The sequence below is a fragment of the Oncorhynchus nerka genome, linkage group LG12 (assembly GCF_034236695.1).
Source record: "Oncorhynchus nerka isolate Pitt River linkage group LG12, Oner_Uvic_2.0, whole genome shotgun sequence".
In the NCBI taxonomy this organism is placed as follows: Eukaryota; Metazoa; Chordata; class Actinopteri; order Salmoniformes; family Salmonidae; genus Oncorhynchus; species Oncorhynchus nerka.
The window spans coordinates 35,582,540-35,605,308 of NC_088407.1; the positions used below are offsets into that span (position 1 = coordinate 35,582,540).

Here is a 22,769-nt window from a genome sequence, read left to right on the forward strand (position 1 = left end):
TGCGCTTAGTGGGACTATCATTTGGTTTTCAACAGGACAATGACCCATTACACCTCCAGGCTGCGTAAGGGCTATTTGACCAAGAAAGAAAGTGATGGAGTGCTTCATCAGATGACCTGGCCTCCAAAATGACCTCAACCCAATTGAGATGGTTTGGGATGAGTTGGACTGCAGAGTGAAGGAAAAGCAACCAACAAGTTCTCAGCATATATGGGAACTCCAAGCATTCCAGGTGAAGCTGGTTGAGAGAATGCCAATAATGTGCAAAGCTTTCATCAAGGCATAGGGTGGCTACTTTGAATAATCTAAAATATATTTTGATTTAACACTTTTTTGGTTACTACATGATTCCATATGAGTTATTTCATAGTTTTGATGTCTTCACTAATATTCTCCAATGTAGATAATAGTAAAATAAAGAAAACCCTTGAATGAGTAGGTGTGTCCAAACTTTTGACTGGTACTGTATGTCAAGTGTGTCTCAGTGGTACTTATTGATACACAGCCATGTGGAAACATACCACATACAACATGTTGAATACCGTATTACATCAGTGTCCTCCACAGGGCATCAGCGTGCACTACTCCACACTGTGCAGCATCTCCCGTTTGACAAGCAGTTTGGCATGTGAATGAGAATCCTAATTGCGTTCATCTTGCCCATCCCCTTCTAGCTAAACTGGAAGAGGCCCTTTTTCCCACCCTGACCACACCCACCCATCTGCTAATGCGACTCTAATTGGGTGATAAGATTTTTGGTCAGAGTGCAACCCCTAGCCCAGAGCCCTACGCCCCTATTTTTAACAAGTTTTCTCCTCCTCTCTGTTGGTCAAATCAAATCAAATGTTATTTGTCATATGCTTACTTTACAAGCCCTTAACCAACAATGCAGTTTTAAGATAAATACCCCCCCAAAATAAATAAAAGTAACAAATTAATTAAAGAGCAGCAGTAAAATAACAATAGTGAGGCTATATACAGGGGGTACCGGTACAGAGTCAGTGTGCGGGGGCACCGGTTAGTGGAGGTAATTGAGTAATATGTAGGTATAGTTATTAAAGTGACTATGCATAGATAATAACAGAGAGTAGCAGCATTATAAAAGGGGGAGGGGCAATGCAAATAGTCTGGGTAGCCATTTGATTAGATGTTCAAGAGTCTTATGGCTTGGGAGTAGAAGCTGTTTAGAAGCCTCTTGGACCTAGACTTGGGTCTCCGGGACCGCTTTCTGTGCGGAAGCAGAGAGAACAGTCTATGACTAGGGTGGCGGAAGTCTTTGACAATTTTTAAGGCCTCCCTCTGACACCACCTGGTATAGAGGGCCTGGGTGGCAGGAAGCTTAGCCCCAGTGATGTACTGGGCCGTACGCACTACCCTCTGTAGTGAATTGCGGTCGGAGGTCGAGCAGTTGCCATACCAGGTAGTGATGCAACGCGTCAGGATGCTCTCGATGGTGCAACTGTAGAACCTTTTGAGGATCTGAGGACCCATGCCAAATATTTTCAGTCTCCTGAGGGGGAATAGGTTTTTGTCTTGCCCTCTTCACGACTGTCTTCTTGCGCTTGGACCATGATAGTTTGTTGGTGATGTGGACACCAAGGAACTTGAAGCTCTCAACCTGCTCCACTAAAGCCCCGTCGATCAGAATGGGGACGTGCTTAGTCCTCCTTTTCCTGTAGTCCACAATCATCTCCTTTGTTTTGATAACGTTGAGGGAGAGGTTTTTGTCCTGGCACCACACGGCCAGCTCTCTGACCTCCTCCCTATCGGCTGTCTCATCGTTGTCAGTGATCAGGCCTACCACTATTGTGTCATCGGCAAACTTAATGATGGTGTTGGAGTTGTGCCTGGCCATGCAGTCATGAGTGAACAGGGAGTACAGGAGGAGACTGAGCACGCACCCCTGAGGGGCTCCAGTGTTGAGGATCAGCGTGGCGGATGTGTTGTTACCTACTCTTAACACCTGGGGGCGACCCGTCCGGAAGTCCAGGATCCAGTTGCAGAGGGAGGTGTTTAGTCCCAGGGTCCTTACTTAGTGATGAGCTTTAAGGACACTATAGTGTTGAACACTGAGCTGTAGTCAATGAATAGCATTCTCACATAGATGTTCCTTTTGTCAAGGTGGGAAAGGGCAGTGTGGAGTGCAATAGAGATGGCATCATCTGTGGATCTGTTGGGGCGGTATGCAAATTGTAGTGTGTCTAGGTTTTTGGGGATAATGGTGTTAATGTGAGCCATGACCAGGCTTTCAAAGCATTTCATGGCTACAGACGTGAGTGCTGCGGTCGGTAGTAATTTAGGAAGGTTACCTTAGTGTTCTTGGGCACATGGACTATGGTGGTTTGCTTGAAACGTGTTGGTATTACAGATTCAGACAGGGAGAGGTTGAAAATGTCAGTAAAGACACTTGCCAGTTGGTCAGCGCATGCTCGGAGTCCACGTCCTGGTAAGCCCGCCGGCCTTGTGAATGTTGACCTGTTTTAAAGGTCTTACTCACATTGGTTGCGGAGAGCATGATCACACAGCTGATGCTCTCATGCATGTTTCAGTGTTACTTGTTACTTATTAAGTATCAGCCATCGCCTCCCGGGTGTTGCAGTGGTTAAGGGCGCTGTACTGCAGCACCAGCTGTGCCATCAGAGTCCCTGGGTTTGCGCCCAGGCTCTGTCGTAACCGGCTGCGACCGGGAGGTCCGTGGGGCGACGCACAATTGGCCTAGCGTCGTCCGGGTTAGGGAGGGCTTGGTCGGTAGGGAAATCCTTGTCTCATCGCGCACCAGCGACTGCTGTGGCGGGCCGGGCGCAGTGCGCGCTAAGGTTGCTAGGTGACACATTGGTGTGGCTGGCTTCCGGGTTGGATGCGCACTGTGTTAAGAAGCAGTGCGGCTTGGTTGGGTTGTGTATCGGAGGACGCATGACTTTCAACTTTCGTCTCTGAGACAAGATAGTAGCTACTACAACAATTGGATACCACGAAATTGGGGAGAAAAAAGGGGTGAAATAAAAAATAAAATAAAGAAAGTATCAGCCATCGTTGCCATTAATGCTCGTTAGTGCTAGTTTTGACCACCAGAGGGCATTTTTGAGAAGCATTTTACTTTTTTTAACATTGGCTGTACTACAAAATATAAATTTGATTAATATTGTGATGTTTCTATTCCAAGAGAAACGAAACCCTCAGGGTTTCCGTTAGGAAACCACGGCATTGTACAACAAGCACAACAGTACTAAACAGTACTAAAAGCAAAATAATCCTAACCTTTCAACACCGTAATTGTAGTCTAACCAACACCCAAACAAATATTCAGTGAAAATAAAACTCATTTATATATCAAGACCAGTCAAGACAAATAAAGTTTGATTTGATTTGACCACAGATTTAAGCTGGTTGTTGTCTGCGCCGCCCACAGGATTACATATTCATCTCAGCTGTAGTACTGAGGGAAATTGAAACAAAATATCCTTTAGATGGAGGCACCAGTGGTGGAATTGGATGGGTTGGGAATTAGGGGTTGGGGAGGGTTTGATATTGAGTAGTGGGAGGGGTTAAACATGGTAGGAAGTGATTGGGTTAGTGGGGGAGTGGGGGAAGGGGTTGTTTAGTTGCTATCGCTTGTGATGCATGTGCTTAGGGGCGGGGTCTGGATCTCTGATACACCATATTAACATTGCTTCCCATTGGGCAAACTAAGAGAATGTGTTTATTGGCAGATAATACAGGCATGTAAGCATTAAAAACACAATGGAAGGAGACATGAGTAAATTACATGGAGGATAAGGTTAATAGGGCTAATTCATTGTTATTCGATTATACTTGCCTTTTTTAATGGAAGGTCTCGTGTCCACATTACTTGTGTCTGGTCTATAGTGATGGGTCTAACCTATAGTCAAGTGTGTGTGATGGGGTGTGGTAAGGCTTAGAGAGGGATATTAATGGTCCGATCATGTAAATGTTTTATAGACGATGGGGGTGACTCTGCAGAAATAGACTTTGAAGAAGCTCTGAAGGAGTCTGTACTTCTGGTTTGAGTAACGCATTTGTATGGCTCGTTTAACGCTCTCTGCAGTTGGATGCTTCTCCTCAGTTAGTTGGAAGTGGTTGAAACAATTTAATTGCCCTCTCTTCACACGTTTACACAATAAGCCTCCAGACTTTTGAGTCTTATAATTGCCCTGCAGTAAAAGGTCTGAAATTGCTTCATTTTTTTTGTTAATTTATTCTTAGAGAATAGTTTACCATGGTTGTGTGGTTCTTTACAATGAAGTGTGTTTACTCCCTGCATGGGCTAACATATTCCAGTGAATGAGAAATATTTGGCCGACATTTTGAAACAGGGTGGGCATTGTTAGTACCGTCACAATGCCAAGTCACATATTCAGACCAGAGAGAACGGGCACATTTACCTCACATTTACAGAACACATACAGGATCACTGACACACACACACACACGCACACACACACACACACACACACACACACACACACACACACACACACACACACACACACACACACACACACACACACACACACACACACACACACACACACATCTTGAAATGCAGCTGAGTAGCATCTCACAAGCTCACAAAAGATCTGACAAACACCTAGTTAGGCCTCTCTCAGCTGAGATCAATCACTATGGTGGATCTGGGGGTGAATGAATTACAAATCCTGAACCCTGAGAGCGAGATCAATTCAATAAAAAGATCTGGCTCTGCCTTTAATTTGCCGCCCAGCTTCACCCAATCAATAATCAGTGCTGTAGGCTTCACTGTGACACACAGAGGACAAGATTCACACAACACAATACATTTAAATAGCTATTGTGTGACTGCTGAAGTTCATACTAGCTCTCCGACTGGAGAAGTTGAGAGTTATAACCTTTCCCCACTCCCCTTCATGACATCAGGTTAAGTCAGCACCACGCACTAAGTCATGGTCACCCTCAGCGTGATAACAGCCCTCATCGCCAGGGGTAGCCTCTGACCCTCATGAGAGCGCATTCCAGAGCAACCAGGGGGCTACTGTACCTCCCCCACCCCCTCATCTGTTTTGGCACGCCACCCTCCCGCCGGTCGGTCGGACCACCCCCGTTCCCATGCATATCTAGGCTGGTGGGTGTAAATATAGCTGGAATTAGCAATGGGCCAGTGTTAGCGCTTAGCGGCAGTAGTAGATTGTGCTCCTAGAGGGGGACAAGGAAAGCTGGCGAGGCTGACAGGCAGAGTGGGTTTGCTGGGCAAAAGGTAGCATCTTAGCCCACCTGTGGATGTAGCATCTAGCCGTTAGCGCTCTAGGGGTGGATGGGGGAAAAAAGATACAGGACTGGATTTTTTTTGTGGATTTACTTAGAGCAACTTTACCTGCTTTTGTTGGTTTGTTTACATTTGATGACGCCTGGCTTCGCAGACACTGGGATTGTGACTAGCGGTTGCCATGGGCAACGCAGCAATGTGTAAGGTGTGTGAGGCTGAAAAGGGTTTGAAAGCCAATGGGAGTCAACCCAAGATGGACCACATTCTACCAGAGTCAGACTACTACTGCTTTGAACAACATCCTGAGCCTGAGCCAGAACCCCAAATACTGGTAAGACTTGGGGCATAACATAGGCATAACATTTCTGAGGTGTGTTAGAAGAATTGTGTGAAATTCCATGCCACTCCTGCCTTGGGTCTCCAGTCTCTTGCTTATTTTCTTTGTACTGTAGCTCTTTAAAAATAGCTCTTGTATCTTTTTCCCACCTCGGGTAAACCCATCGACTAACCTTGTTGTGTTTTTTATAGTAATATTCTCCCCTCCATTACACTGATGCGGGGAATAGTGTGGTGTACTTGTTTACAGTGTTTACAGTTTACAGCATATTGAAAGTACTCACCAAAGAAGAAACAGTTATTTCAACTCACCTTCCCCCAGGGGGGGGGGGAAATCTGCCCAATCCTGCTATGCTCAAAGGCATTGCCACATCAAAGAGGTGTGGACAGAGTTACCGACAGCGAAGCAAACCAAGCGATGGGATACAGAAATAAAGCCAGTCGAGTGCCAGGCCAGATACGTCTAGGCAGCTGTGTCATACAGAGTGGTGTGAGAGAGCAGTACCATAGCGATCTGTAATTGGACAGAGCTGCCCGTGAGGACGTTGTGACTCAGATGCCCTAGCGACCCATAGTGACTCTTCTACCAGCAGAGAATCATTGCCTGGAAAGAGAGAAAGGGAGAGAGATAGAGAATCGAGAGAGCCCTGAACATCTATACCTGGGTAAGAGAGGATGAAGCTGTGAGAGAGAAAAACATAATTTTGAAAGGGGGATATCGACCCCCCCCCCCCGCCATGTTTTATGACTCAGCACTATTTGCTTCATAACAATTATAGTGTGTGAAAGGTGCGTGAAAGAGGGATAAATCAATTTCTTTGGAGAATGTGAGAATTCATTGTGTCCAGTATGTAATTAATGATAAATAGGAGGATTATGGGTGAGAGGGAGGGAGGGAGAGAGAGAGAGCGCTATTTGTGCTAAAGGTATGCGAAACTGCTAAAGGCAGTTCTTAATGTACAATTTATTTGTTTGTGAGCCTTGCATTTTATTGTGAGACTTAGTATTTCCATAATTGATATTGATTTCCATCCCTCCCTACTGTACAGTATAATGTACTGCTCTGTGCTAGCTGCAGTTGTGTTGTGTTCAATGTCCCACATTTCCAGAGCAATGACCAGTACATTCCAATTCCCCTGGAGTGTCTCCTCCTATCACCTCACATCACACTCCACACTCATACCATGCCTGCTGAGATCAAGGACATGATGTGACTTAGAGGAGTACTGTAAGAGTTAGGGGTGTGCCGACATTCGTAATCGTAGCCTTAAGTTGACAGTTGATTGTCGGATCGGATGATACTCGTAATTGGAATAGACAGAAGTGTTTTAATATGCCTAAATAGATGTTGGCAAAATAAACGATATACACAAAAGTATGTGGACACCCCTTCAAATGAGTGGATTCATCTATTTCAGCCACACCCATTGCTGACAGGTGTATAATATCGAGCACACAGCCATGCGATCTCCATAGACAAACATTGGCAGTAAAATGGCCTTAATGAAGAGCTCAGTGATTTTCAACGTGACACCATCATAGGATGCCACCTTTCCAACATTTCAGTTTGTCAAATGTATGCCCTGCTGGAGCTGCTCTGGGTCAGCTGTAAGTGCTGGTATTGTGAAGTGGAAACGTCTAGGAGCAACAACGGTTCAGCCGTGACGTGGTAGGCCACACAAGCTCACGGAACGGGACCGCTTGGTGCTGAAGCACGTAGCACGTAACAATCGTCTGTCCTCAGTTGCAACACTCACTCCCGAGTTCCAAACTGCCTCAATACAGGAACTGTTCGTCGGCAACTTCATAAAATGGGTTCCCATGGCCGAGCAGCCACACACAAGATCACCATGTCCAATGCCAAGCGTCAGCTGGAGTGGTGTAAAGCTTGCCGCAATTGGAGTCTGGATCAGTGGAAATGCGTTTTCTGGAGTGATGAATCACACTTCACCATCTGGCAGTCTGATGGATAAATCTGGGTTTGGCGGATGCCAGGAGAACGCTACCCGCCCCAATGCATTGTGTCTGTGTCTGTGTGTCCTCAACTTGCAGTGGGCAGTTTGCTGTCACTCACTCAGAATGCACATTAGCATTTCATATTTTTCCCTACCCTTGCCACACTTGTTAGATATAATGCACATTGATAGCTTGATAGCAAACGTCCTCGACATGTGATTGATTATAGTAGCAGGCAGTAGCAATCTAAATGATCAGACTGAAAACATGCAAGGAAAAGTGAACGGGTGAAATTAGGAGAAATAAAGCTTCACTCTATCCAATCAGAGCAACAGGATCAACGTACAGCCCACCATTTTTCTTTACAGACAGGCAAACTAGCCAGTTGAGGTATTTAGACCGCTCACATGACTGACTGACCGTGTGGTTTAGAAACTCTGTCACTGACTGACATGAGAAAGATGCTTGGATCATAATTGTATCCAGAAAATTGCCCATATCCGTTATCCGTTACGATACTTGTTTTGACCGACTACTCGGCACAGCCCTCGTAAGAGTGTAGCCTGGCGTATTTGTGCAAGTTTGTGTAATAGTACGTACATTGTGTGTGTTTTATCAGGGGCCCTAATCTCCAGAGGGCCCAGTTATCATCCCCTGGGGCCACTTTCGTTAGCGGCCATTTTTAATGCTGCATTGGAATACAAATTCATTTTAAACGCCCAGAAAGACAGTGATGTGTGTGTAGTATGTCTGTGTTTGGCGTGTGTGAGTGTGTGTTCGTACTCCTTCAGAGTGTTCCTGTTATAGTTAACCACGCTGACAGCTAAAGGTCTGCTCTCTCTGAGGACGCCTACTGTTTTTGAGAACATGGACTATTTTAAACAGTGGCTGGTGTTAGCTAAGAGCAGGGTCGTGTTGCTAGCGCATGCCAGATCTTACAATGCCTGGATAGGTATTTTATGTATCAGCTAACCACATCATATGTTATAGCAATCTGGTGCCCGACGGCACAGTTGATGACATGGCACACAACCATTGGTTGATGCATGCAACGTCTGCGCAGGGGGACACGACCTATGCCTTCAACTTGACCCCTGACCTTTCCCCCCTTGACAGTTAGCTCTCGTGCTCTTTGTCACTAAGTGGACTGTGGAATCTCTAGTACACATTCTGATGTTTTTTTCCTGCTTTTCACACCGTCTGTACAAAGTGTTTTAGCCTTGAAATAGCTAGCAATGTAACATTTTAAATCAGAAGATGTGGTTTATAAGTTATCCTTCAGTGGCGTATAGCAAGGCTTTGTTAGCCCTGCAAGGACAATACAGCATCCTTGTGCTCTCAATAAAATATTGTATGTTGTTTACCCTCTCCTACAATGTTTTTTTTATGGTGTTCTCGGTCAGCAACACACACTATCTTGCCTCAATCTGTCATGCCTCAGTGAAAGCATTAGCCTCTGCTGGTGAATTTAGAGTAGGTCTAAATTTAGTGTCCCTAACGAAGCTGGGCCTAGTGCTGATTTACTATATGCGAATGAGTCCTCAGGGAGAGCCGTGGTTGGCCAGGATGCTCTGGCGGCCAGCTATATCCTGTTTTGGCATTGGCCCAGAAATGTTGGGCCCAGCTGATGTTGATGACACTGATTGCCAATGAGGGGGGCTCCCAGGATGAACCAATCACGAGGAGGTAACATCTCACAGCATGCATAAACAATTACAGAAGAGAGGAGATCCTAGCCAATACATCAAACCGCATGCTTCCATTATGTCACCTTGATCTTGAAGCCTTTGAATATGTGGTGAGTTCATGTTATCATAATCTACAGCTTCCTATTGAATGTTTCCTTGTTTTTCATTGAGTCGAATGAGGTTCGATAGAATTCCATTTGGAAGCCTCATGTGTGATGAAGTCCGATGGTTTCTGTTACTGTAATTTAATTATTCCAATATGTTTTCATAAATTTAATTCCCTTCATCTATTTTATGAGAATTTGTAAGATTCTTGTTTGCATAAAATAGACGGAGACCAGTCTTATCAATAATAGGTAACATAATTTATTCTCGGAGCGCGCTGCCACATTACCATGAGCAACAGTTCATATACAATAACATGACGTCATTTCATTGCTTCTAGAATGAATCCACTCCTCCCGACCTAGAATTAAGTGAGTTTAAAAGTTAATTCCAACTCACTAACACACTCACAGGTCACACAACATAACTGAATTCACTTTTGACCCCTCACCATTATCGATCACCACTTAGCTGACAGTTCTAATTAACAGAAAACCTAGGAATGCACTCACTGCCTTATCTAAAACACCCCAGAGCTAAGTTTTGTCGGTTCAACCATAGGTTAACGACCCTATCTGCTTACTTAACCCACTCCTCTCCAGACTAGTTTGGAATGGTGTTCGTTATATTTAATTACTCCTTGTCCGTGTCACACAATCCCTTCTTATGAACTCATATTGTTAATCAGATATAATAAAACAGAGTATAAGTTTACTTAGTTACAGTTCCATTTAAAATGAGAATATTGTTTAGTCATTTAATCATAATATTCCCAACAGTTTCCGATAATCATAGGGTATTAAAAGCTGAACTCGGGGTATGTGGTGGTAACGATCAAGGTTCCATGGATACTGCAGTCCACTTGAATGTGATGACATAGTAATCATCACATACTGTAATTACAGTATGTCTGCGCATATAGTGGCTGTGCATGCCAGGCAGCCCAAATGAGGGTTTAATGTAAAATACACACACACATGCATGCCCACACGAACACACACAAGGCACACACACGGCGCACACACACACACACACACACACACACACACACACACACACACACACACACACAGTTGACGAACCTGGCGTTAATGAAGGAAATGTTAACATTGACGCCCGTCTCTTAGTCCTAGGTACCAGTGGTGTGACATGGTTGCTGTGTACAACAGATACCCAGTAAACACTGTTGTCTGTTGATATGATAGGCTGTCATGATGTCCAAGAATAGGTGTTCTTCCATTGGAGTGTGGGATTTTGTACACCAGCAAAAGACAAGGGTACAGTTGCCTTATCTGTGAATAAGCGCGTGTCACAGTGTGTGTGCGTGTTTGTGTATGTGTGTGCATGCGTGCGTGTGTGTGGTGTGTGTGTTTCCGTGTATGTGTGAGAATGATAATGTTCCTGTAAGAGCCTGTGGAGCACGTGATGCATGTTAGGAGGGTTTTTTAAGGGCGACAACTTAATCACGCTAGGCTGTGGTGGTTGTGGCTTAGGGCAGTGCGGTGACCCACACACACGGCTGAGATGTTCTATCTTTGGTAGAGGGGACCAGGTTAGGTTAGTGCCTAGGTACATCTGTATCACACATGAGGTTGTTGAGCGTGTTACAAGCCTGTACTTCCCCTATCAGCACTGGTGTAATGTTGAGTGAGTTTGCCACATTACAAGTCTGAAAAAATGGCTCTTATGGTAAAATAAAGTAGTTAAATGAGCTATGTGTGAACTCTTAGGTTCCACCGCACCCCAGAGAGAGAAATAGAGAGAGAGAGAGAAAAAACAGTTGTCATGGTTACCAAGAGAGGCAGGGCCGCTTGTCTCCATGGTAACTGGGAGGGCCGAGCATGTTTCCAACAGCATTGGTCGTTGGACGGTCGTCGTGGGATACAATATTTACTTTATTTATAATGTAAATTCTCCACACACATTCTACTCTGTGTAAATTATTGTTTTATGCAATCTCAGTTTAGGGAGGCTTTTGAAGCTGAAATGACATGGTCAGTAATGTGATGTCACGCTTCACGGGTTCGGTTGAAATTCCCAGTGATATACAGTACCAGTCAAAAGTTTGACTACAACTAGAGTTTTTCTTTATTTGAACTATTTTCTACATTGTAGAATAACAGTGAAGACTTCAAAACTATGAAATAACACACATGAAATCATGCAGTAACCAAAATAGGGTTAGATAAATCAATATATATTTTATATTTGAGATTCTTTAAAGTAGCCAACCTTTGCCTTGATGACAGCTTTGCACACTCTTGGCATTCTCTCCACCAGCTTCATGAGGTCGTCACCTGGAATGCATTTCAAGTAACAGGTGTGCCATGTTGAAGTTAATTTGTTGAATATAATTCCTTCTTAATGCGTTTGAACCAATCAGTTGTGTTGTGACAAGGTAGGGGTGGTATACAGAAGATAGGCCTATTTGGTAAAAGACAAAGTCCATATTATGGCAAGAACAGCTCAAATAATCAAAGAGCAACGACAGGCCATCATTACTTTAAGACATGAAGGTCAGTCAATCCGGAACATTTCAAGAACCTTGAAAGTTTCTTCAAGTGCAGTCGCAAAAACCATCAAGAGCTATGATGAAACTGCCTCTCATGAGGACAGCCACAGGAAAGGAAGACCCAGAGTTACCTCTGCTGCATAGGATAAGTTCATTAGAGTTACCAGCTTCAGAAATTGCAGCCCAAAAATATGCTTCACTGATTTTATGTAACAGACACATCTCAACATCAACTGTTTAGAGGAGACTGCGTGAATCAGGCCTTGAATCAGGTCAAATTGCTGTAAAGAAACCACTACTAAAGAACACCAATAAGAAGCAGAGACTTGCTTGGGCCAAGAAACACAAGCAATTAGACTGTTGTAAATCTGTCCTTTGGTCTGATGAGTCCAAATGTGAGATTTTTGGTTCCAACCGCCGTGTCTTTGTGAGACAGAGTAGCTGAACGGATGATCTCCGCATGTGTGGTTCCCACCGTGAAGCATGGAGGAGGAGGTGTGATGGTGTGGGGGTGCTTTGCAGGTGACACTGTCAGTGATTTATTTAAAATTCAAGGCATACTTAACCAGCATCCTTGGGATGCCACTACCCTAAACGTAACCCATACTTTAACGCATTTTTAAATGTCAACTTCAATTGGGGTGACGTCAGAGTTGGACGTCTCAAGGATTCCGGATAGCAAGGACCATCAAAGAATGTGTGTGCAACCTGGTCGACTAATATACCTCCATATTAAGGTAGTGTGATGAATCTAATTGGAGGCAATATCAGCTGATATGACACTCGTGTTTCCTGTATGAACCTGCTGTGCTTGATTTATAAATGAAGGGTAACACAGTAAGAAGTGTTCATTTTGTCTCTGTAAAGAATGGCCTGTGAATGAACACATTTACCAAAGACCTTCATATCTGATTGAGTAAGTTACCTCCTTCCCACTCTCTGTTTTTCCAATCTCTCTCTCTCTCTCTCTCTCTCTCTCTCGCTCTCTCTCTCTCTCTACTCTCTACCTCTCCTTAATATCACGATTCCACGTAGGAGTGTTCATTCACCCGCAAAGCCATAAAACACCCTCTCTTTTCTTAATTCATTCTCATCTCTCCACCCTCTCTGCCTTTGCATAATGTGACTCGGCAGCTAGGAATCTGACTGGGGATTTGATCTGTCTTTTCTACTCCTCTGTCCTGTGGGCCTAATGGTACCATTGTATAATGTAGCTGAGTACAATTCTGACACTGTCTTCCAGTCAGTGTACACGGGCACAGTGACCTATTGCGGCTTTGAGATGACCACACTTCCCTTCTCTGATATCCATGTGTGGTTTGTACAGAGAGACAGTGAGAAACATTATTCAGCAAGAAATGGTAATATGATTCATAAAAACAAAATGGCTGCTACTCATTAACTTCTTACATGTTGAAGTGGTTCCCTTAGGTGAGCTGTAAATGCTGCTCTTTAACATGCAAGGTGCAGAGGGTTGATATTAAAGGGAATTTGGTTGGTGTAACAATACCATCCTACCCCTGTGGGCTGGCTGGACAACCCACAAGCTGTTCCTCTGGACCTCTCCTTCTGTCAGATATATAGAGCAGAGATATCCCTCCCTAGAGAAATCATCTGAGCACGTCTCCAGGAGATCCCAGGAGACCCCCAGGAGACCCCTATTTTCTACATTGTAGAATGATAGTGAAGACATCAAAACTATGAAATAACACATATGGAATCATGTAGTAACCAAAAAAGTGTTAAACAAATCAAAATATAGATTTTTATATTTGAGATTCTTCAAAGTAGCCACCCTTTGCCTTGATGACAGCTATGCACACTCTTGGCATTCTGTCAACCAGCTTCATGAGGTAGTCACCTGGAATGCATTTCAATTAACAGGTGTGCCTTGTTAAAAGTTAATTTGTGGAATTTCGTTTGAGCCAATCAGTTGTGTTGTGACAAGATAGGGTGGTATGGTGGTATACAGAAGATAGGCCTATTTGGTAAAAGACAAAGTCCATATTAAGTGCAGCACAAATAAGCAAAGAGAAATGACAGTCCATTATTACTTTAGGACATGAAGGTCAGTCAATACGGAAAATTTAAAGTGCAGTCGCAAAAACCATCAAGTGCTATGATGAAACTGTCTCTCATGAGGACCGCCACAGGAAAGGAAGACACAGAGTTACCTCTGCTGAAGAGGATGAGTTCATTAGAGTTACCAGCCTCAGACATTGCAGCCCAAATAAATGCAGTAACAGACACATCTGTGTAACAGACACATCTCACAGACACATCTCAACATCAACTGTTAGGAGGAGACTGCATGAATCAGGCCTTCGTGGTCGAATTGCTGCAAAGAAACCACTACTAAAGGACACCAATAATAAGAAGAGACTTGCTTGTGCCAAGAAACACAAGCAATGGACATCAGACCAGTGGAAATCTGTCCTTTGGTCTGATGAATCAAAATGTGAGATTTTTGGTTCCAATTGCCTTGTCTTTGTGAGACACAGAGTAGGTGAATGAATGATCATGTGTGGTTCTCACCATGAAGTATGGAGGAAGAGGTGTGATGGTGTGTGGGTGCTTTGCTGGTGACAATGTCAGTGATTTATTTAGAATTTAAGGTACACTTAACCAGCATGGCTACCACAGCATTCTGGAGTGATACGTCATTGCATCTGGTTTGCACTTAGTCCCACTATCATTTGGTTTTCAACAGGACAATGACCAAAAACACACATCCAGGCTGTGTAAGGGCTATTTGACCAAGAAGGAGAGTGATGGAGTGCTTCATCAGATGACCTGGCCTCCACTATCACCAGACCTCAACCCCATTAATGATTTAGGATGAGTTGGACTGTAGAGTGAAGGAAAAGTAGCCAACAAGTGCCCAGCATATTTTGGGAACTCCTTCAAGACTGTAGGAAAAGCATTCCAGGTGAAGCTGGTTGAGGGAGTACCAAGAGTGTGCAAAGCTGTCATCAAGGCAAAACGTGGCTTGTTTGAAGAATCTCAAATATAAAATATATTTGGATTTGTTTAACACTTTTTTGCTTACTACAAGATTCCATGTGTATTCACTCAGCTAACAGAGCTCAACTCGCCATCATGCTGCTCAGTCTCACGATTTAGCTCCTGTTTGGTTGTGCTGCGTATTGTTGTGTCCGGTCTGAATGATGCAGTGCAGTTCTCTGCAGCATCCACACACAGAACCGCTGCTGCAGGTTAAACCAAGACAAATCATCACAATGTGTCTCTCATTACTGCCCTTAGATACGTTGTAAAGCATTGATCAGTAACTGGGGGCACGGTAATTCTTCATACGTATGCATTCACTTATGCAGTTCGGTATAACATAGTACTCCCCACATTTACAGATCTGAGTGTGTTTTTTAAACCATGAACAAGCTCAGAGTTTGTGTTACAGTCCAGAGTATGTATTAACTCTGGGTCCGGAGTCTCTGTACTGCAGTGTAAGTGAATGAGTGACAGATTGGGTCAGAGGAGTGGGCATATCCTCGGTCTGGGTTTGGGCTGAGCTGTGCTATGCTGCGTGATGGAACTATCTCTGGCCCTGTCTCACTCGCTGAGTGTCTCTGGGAGATAGCTAGCCTTGCTAGCCAGAACGCTACTTCAATCAGGTTCCCCGTTACCAGCACAGGCTGGTTGTCAGGGAGCAGGACTACTTTAGGGAGTACATTCTACCCCCTACTCACAGAGGAGAGAGGAAGCTGTGGTTCTGCAGTTCTGTTTCTGTATGTGTGTGCCAGGGTGTGTTTTGGGAACGAGAGGGGAAACGCTGACTTACTGCCACTACGATCGAAAGTTTAGGTCCGTCTCCAGCTTAGTCTGCCTCAGTGAATAAAAGTAGAGGACATTCCCTCAGTTGTATTCCTGTGTGTAACATTATACACTATTTCACTCAGATTGGAAAATGCTGATTCAGTGCAGGTGTTGATGACTGCAGAAAATGAGTGACACTGCCACCAGGCTCCGTAGGGACTTCTAATTAGTGTTTGTCTTTGAGTCTCAGGGGCTGTTTTGCCTGTGCAGGTTGGCATAATTGGCATTAAAGTGTGTCTCACCACTCAAACAAGTGGTAGAGTGCCGTATGCTAAGCAGTCACTCAATCTATTCTAGAAGTAATAAAAACGGACCTATTTCAAAGCAGTTCAAAACAGCGGTTAACTTGGGCCAACGTTGTTCTAAATGGGTCCTAACATTGTTCTAACGTATTTATTCTGTTTGTTCTTCTCCAGTCGGACAGCAACACCAGCTTCTTACGAGCGGCAAGGGCGGGGAACATCGACAAGGTTCTGGAGTACCTGAAGGGGGGAGTGGACATAGGCACCTGTAATCAGGTAAGAGACTAGTGGACATGCACACACGCATGCGCACATGTGTACACGGGCGCCATGAATAAAACATAAAAAGATTTGTGATAACTCAGAACCCGATTTACGGTAGACAGGACACGTCATTTGTTTGTCTTGATTGTGCCGTTCATTGGTCTCTGTGGCTGTGGGTCTCTGTGGAGCCAAAATGGTGGCCAGTTCTCTCTCTTAGTCACCCAGGCGATCAATCTTACACCTTCTGTTCAATAACTCTTTTAGCTCTTGGGATCTCTCCTTTGATCATCAGTCCTAATGCCAATCTGTCTACGGTGTGAGGGTTGCCGTTCTATCTCTGTCCACTGGGAGGAATGAGGCTTACTGTACTGTACCGTATGTGTACTACCAAAACATAACATTGATTCAACTCTCTATAGCAAAAGTAACTTCAAATAAATAACTAATCTCTGGGAGCTATGGTAACCACGTAATGTGATCAGTGTGGGTTGGCCTGTTAGTGATTAAACACAAAACATTTGACTGTTTGGCTGTATTCCTAATCACTACACTCGAGTCTCTACAATTAACATTGTTCTCAGATTAAGAGAGGGATGGGCTCAGTCTCCTTGAGCGCTGTGTATTTGCCGTTCTCTCTAAAATGCAATCATTGTCATCTTGAAGGAGGCTGTCTGCGTGATTACATTAGGAGTAAAGATCCTCTGTCATTCAGGGTTCATTATTAAACAGGCGCTTTTGCAAGGCAATACTTTTACGTAATGTCTGACAATAGCTTTCACTGAGCAAATCTAGGACAGGGAATGGCAATGTGCTTCCCTTTATAAAGAAAACAAGCTAAATCAAAGTTTTGATTTGTCTTGTTTTCTTGTACGTTTCTGTCAGTAAGATCAACACCAAAAGGGTGTATTTTAAATACTGCCAATATTAACATTGAAAAATCAATGAATCAATAACATCTAAATCCGTCACTCTGAATCTATAACTCTGACCTCTCGTAAATCCACCATGCGTCTCCTTTAGGTAAAATAAGCAGAATGTTAAGTATATAGATGGAAGGAGGGATAAAACAAGAGGAGAAGAGGTAAGGGTGAGGAGTGTATTGAAAATGAAAGTCAATGAACTAAGTAGACCAGACCCCGCTTCTATTGCATTGGTGTATATGAGAGACACCCAGTGAAGTAGAACGGGATTGATGTTTATTTTGCGATAGAGAACCACAGCAGTCAAACAAGGCAATGGTTCCAACCGTTTTTTTGTTTTTTTTTGCCATACATTTTTCTCATAAAGGATTGTAGAAACACTTAAAATTAGGGCTGTGTTTCCTATAGGCCTACCCTGGCATGATAACCGTGTAAATCTCTCTTGGACAAGGTGACTTTTATCAATATATTTGCCTGTATTTACCCCCCAAAAATGAAATGATAATTAGCTGCTAATGTGGCTATCGTAAAGAACTCAAATATTTTTTCACTGGCTACAGCTAGAGATTCAGGTGTCATTTGGTTAGCTAGCAAGAAATGTGAATCGCTTTGCTAGCTAGCTAGCAATGCTGAACTTGAATGACTGTTATCCACACTTAGTCTCTTAGCTGTCAATGAAATGTATTTGGCATCAATCAAATGGGCGGGCAGGCAGGCAAATTCCCATTCATTTGTCAACACGTGGGTTGGGACAAGCATACATTGGCAGGCAAGATGCAGAAGGACGAGCAGGCTACTATTCCCTATAATTTCAGTGCAATTTTGACAGCCAACTAGCTTGATGGCCAACTCGCTCTGGCTAGCATTAGTTGTGGATCTTGTTATTGTTGATGTGCATTGGCATCCGAGGGAGGGAAAGTCTACCTTTCCATGGTTGTTTGATCAATAGGACTGTGAAGTTCCCAAATGTAAGAGGACTCCCGTGGTATTTACATATTTGCAGGAATCGATTCAGGTGTATTTTGTGTCTTTTGGCGAAAGCGTTCTAATGGTCTAAAGTCACGCTGTTGCTACTGCCTGTAAACACACAGTCCAGTTCAAAGTGAATGAAGGCAGGCCCGTGTGGCAAATGGATTATTTGCATATAGGCCTACTTAGCTCTGATTGGCTATGTCGTACCAGTCAGCGTAGATTCCGGTCTTGGACAAGACAGATGTTTTTATTAGGTTTTATTTCCTGCAGTGTCTATTAATTGTCCAAAGGCATGGCCTCTTTCCCACTCTATATTTCTCTAGAATTTTCACAAATGCCTCACTATATGTAATTCCCAAACATTCTATGAATTAACGAAAACGTGAAGATGACCATATCTAAGTGCTCGCTTTTCAGGAAATGTAATAAAAAAAGGTGTCATATTCTTCCTGGGGGTCTATATGAACAGATTTTAATAAGATTTCATGTTGCTAAAACGCTGTTAGTTCCACTTTAATTACTGGCCACTGGCAGGAGGGGATGGATCAGTGAGTTTAGGGTCATTGGTGTTTCCTTCTGTCATTTTTCTTCTCTCTCTCTCTCTCTCTCTCTCTCTCTCTCTCTCTCTCTCTCTCTCCCTTCCTCTCTGTCTCTCTCTCTCTGTCTCTCTCTCTCTCTCTCAAATCAAATCAAATCAAATTTCTCTACCTTTCTCTCTCAATATCCTGCCTCTATTCCTAATTAAACCTGTGGGATGTGACAAAGTCTACTATATCCCATTGTAGAAATTACATTTGCATAGATTTACAGCTATTGATCATCCCAGTGTTATATCAGCTACAGTTGAAGTCGGAAGTTTACATACACTAAGGTTGGAGTCATTAAAACTCATTTTTCAACCACTCCACAAATGTCTTGTTAACAAACTATAGTTTTGGCAAGTTGGTTAGGACATCTACTTTGTGCATGACACAAATAATTTGAATATTTCACTCATAATTATTTCACTTATAATTCACTGGATCACAATTCCAGTGGGTCAGAAGTTTACATACACTAAGTTGACTGTGCCTTTAAACAGCTTGGAAATTTCCAGAAAATGATGTCATGGCTTTAGAAGCTTCTAATAGGCTAATTGACATAATTTGAGTCAATTGGAGGTGTACCTGTGGATGTATTTCAAGGCCTACTTTCAAACTCAGTGTCTCCTTGCTTGACATCGTGGGGAAATCAAAAGAAATCAGCCAAGACCTCAGAAAATAAATTGTAGACCTCCACAAGTCTGGTTCACCCTTGGGGGAAATTTCCAAACGCCTGAAGGTACCACGTTCATCTGTACAAGCAATAGTACACAAGTATAAACACCATGGGACCAAGCAGCCATCATATGACTCAGGAAGGAGACGCGTTCTGTACTTTGGTGCGAAAAGATGAATGTACTTTGGTGCGAAAAGTGCAAATCAATCACAGAACAACAGCAAAGGACCTTGTGAAGATGCTGGAGGAAACGGGTACAAAAGTATCTATATCCACAGTAAAACAAGTCCTATATCGACATAACCTGAAAGGCCTCTCAGCAAGGAAGAAGCCACTGCTCCAAAACCGCCATAAAAAAGCCAGACTACAGTTTGCAACTGCACATGGGGACAAAGATCGTCCTTTTTGGAGAAATGTCCTCTGGTCTGATGAAACAAAAATATATCTCTTTAGCCATAATGCCCATCGTTATGTTTGGAGGAAAAAGGAGGAGGCTAGCAAGCCGAACAACACCATCCCAACCGTGAAGCACGGGGGTGGCAGCATCATGTTGTGGGGGTGCTTTGCTGCAGGAGGGACTGGTGCACACAAAATAGATGGCGTCATGAGAAAGGAAAATGATGTGGATATATTGAAGCAACATCTTAACTTCTTATGGCTGCCATCCCGTTAATGTGATAATTGTCATCAACAACCACTGAATTGCATAGCGCCACATGCAAACAATATTACAAAAAATATTTATATTCATGAAATTACAAGTGCAATATAGGAAAACACAGTTTAGCCTTTTGTTAATCCACCTGTCATGTCAGATTTTGAAAATATGCTTTACAGCGAAAGCAATCCAAGAGTTTGTGTAAGTTTATCGATCGCTCGACAAAACATTATGTACAACTAGCATCAAGTAGCTTGGTCACGAAAATCAGAAAAGCAATCAAATTAATCGGTTACCTTTGATGATCTTCGGATGTTTTCACTCACGAGACTCCCAGTTACACAATAAATGTTCCGTTTGTTCCATAAAGATTATTTTTATATCCAAAATACCTCCGTTTGTTTGGCCCGTTCAGAAATCCACAGGAAAGAGCGGTCACGACAACGCAGACAAATTCCAAATAGTTTCCGTAATGTCCACAGAAACATGTCAAACGTTTTTTATAATCAATACTTGTTTTTAAAATATATAATCGATAATATATCAACCGCAACTGTCTTTATCAGTAGGAGAGGCAGAGACAATGGCTGCCCAAACTCTGTTACACATATAAAACGCTACTGGCATCCGGCCATACAATGACGCGATGTTATCGTTCTCGCTCATTTTTCAAAATAAAAGCCTGAAACTATGTCTAGAGACTGTTGACACCTTGAGGAAGCGATAGGAAAAGGAATCTGGTTCATATACCTTTAAATGGAGCAAAGGCAGGCTATGGAACATGGAGTTTTGAAAATAGAAGACACTTCCTGATTTGATTTTCCTCAGGGTTTCGCCTGCAATATCAGTTCTGTTATACTCACAGACAATATTTTGACAGTTTGGGAAATTTTAGAGTGTTTTCTATCCAATACTAATAATAATATGCATATATTAGCAACTGAGACTGAGGAGCAGGCCGTTTAGTTTGGGCAACTTATTCATCCAAGCTACTCAATACCCCCCAGCCATAAGAAGTTAAGACATCAGTCAGGAAGTTAAAGCTTGGTCGCAAATGGGTCTTCCAAATGGACATTGACCCCAAGCATAATTCCAAAGTTGTGGCAAAATGACTTAAGGATAGCAAAGTTAAGGTATTGGAGTGGCCATCACAAAGCCCTGACCTCAATCCTATAGAAAATTTGTGGGCAGAACTGAAAAAGCATGTGCGAGCAAAGAGGCCTTACAAACCTGACTCAGTTACAGGAGGAATGGGCCAAAATTCACCCAACTTATTGTGGGCTACCCGAAACGTTTGACCCTAGTTAAACAATTTAAGGCAATGCTACCAAATACTAATTGAGTGTATGTAAACTTCTGACCCACGACACGCAGGTTAAAATATCAAAACAAACTCTGAAACAATTATATTAATTTGGGTGCAGGTTGAAAAGCATTAAACATTTATGGCAATTTAGCTAGTTAGTTTGCACTTGCTAGCTAATTTGTCATATTTAGCTAGCTTGCTGTTGCTAGCTAATTTGTCCTGGGATATAAACATTGAGTTGTGATTTTACCTGAAATGCACAAGGTCCTCTACTCCGCCAAATAATCCACACATAAAACTGTCAACCGAATCTTTTCTAGTCATCTCTCTTCCTTCCAGGCCTTTTCTTCTCTTGACTTTATATTGCGATTAACAACTTCCATAAATTAGGTGCATTACCGCAACTGACCTCGTTCGTCTTTCAGTCACCCATGTGGGTATAAACAATGAGGAGATGGCACGTGGGTACCTGCTTCTATAAACCAATGAGGAGATTGGAGAGGCAGGACTTGCAGCGCCCTCTGCGTCAGAAATATAACTGATTTCTATTTTAGCCCTTGGCAACGCAGACTCTCGTTGGCGCGCACGAGCAGTATGGGTGTAATAATTGAATAACATAGATTTCTACGTTTATTTTGCAATGCTCGTGCACGTGACGCGAGCGGTGTAGTCAGCCTGTAAGGTGTATGTAAACTCCAGATTTCAACTGTAGTTTTCCATTACATTCCCTATTTCTGGAGCATACCTCTCCCCTGAGAGGCTGGTGGGTCTTAATTTAGGAGGCGCATGACCATTATCTGTTCCTCCTCCAACCCATTAACGTTCCTCATCGCGGGGCTGGGGGGGGGGCACCCTGACGTGGGTCACAGACAACTGTTAGGATGTAAATAATCTGGCCTTGACAACCACCATGGTCACGGTGGTCAAGCTGATAAACAACAGTCACATGGCCACGGGGTGTGTGTGAGCGGTTGTTTGGGCTATGTGTCTAAACCCTACCATACAGACACAGACAGGCACACACAGTTGTCCTCACAAAGCCAAAGCAATCTAGATAGGTAAGGTGAGGGGCCAGCCACCCTCTCTCTCTCGCTCACATACAGTATACACACACTCTGTCTCTGTCTCTCTCTTTCTATTTCTCCCACATCTGGCAGCACATCTGAATGCGTGTGCTTTGATGCAGTGATCTGAGCTAGTTATCTACTGTATAATGTCAAGAACATATAGATGTTCTGCTTCATAAACCAAGTCAGATTGCTATGTCAGATAAAGTATGTTTCTAACAATGCAGATCCACTGTCACAAACACTGATTTCCTATTTCACACTAGTCCTCCTATATCTACATTCTCTCTGGTCTCTCCCCTCCCCTTTTCCGAACCCCCTCCCTCCCCCTCTCCTTCCATATGGTCAGTCCGGCTGCCCCTCCCCTCCTGGAATGTAACAGTAGAACAGTG

The 22,769-nt window shown here is 43.3% G+C and overlaps 1 protein-coding gene across 4 annotated transcripts in view; it reads left to right on the plus strand.

Annotated features, from left to right (window-relative positions):
* Nucleotides 1-22,769, plus strand: part of ank2b (ankyrin 2b, neuronal) — a 240,610-nt gene that overhangs the window by 135,708 nt on the left and 82,133 nt on the right. For all 4 annotated transcript variants that reach the window (XM_065025544.1, XM_065025545.1, XM_065025546.1 and 1 more), the window contains exon 2: nt 16,108-16,209. In XM_065025544.1, coding sequence (XP_064881616.1) covers nt 16,108-16,209 — 102 coding nt within the window. The remainder of the gene's footprint in view (nt 1-16,107; nt 16,210-22,769) is intronic.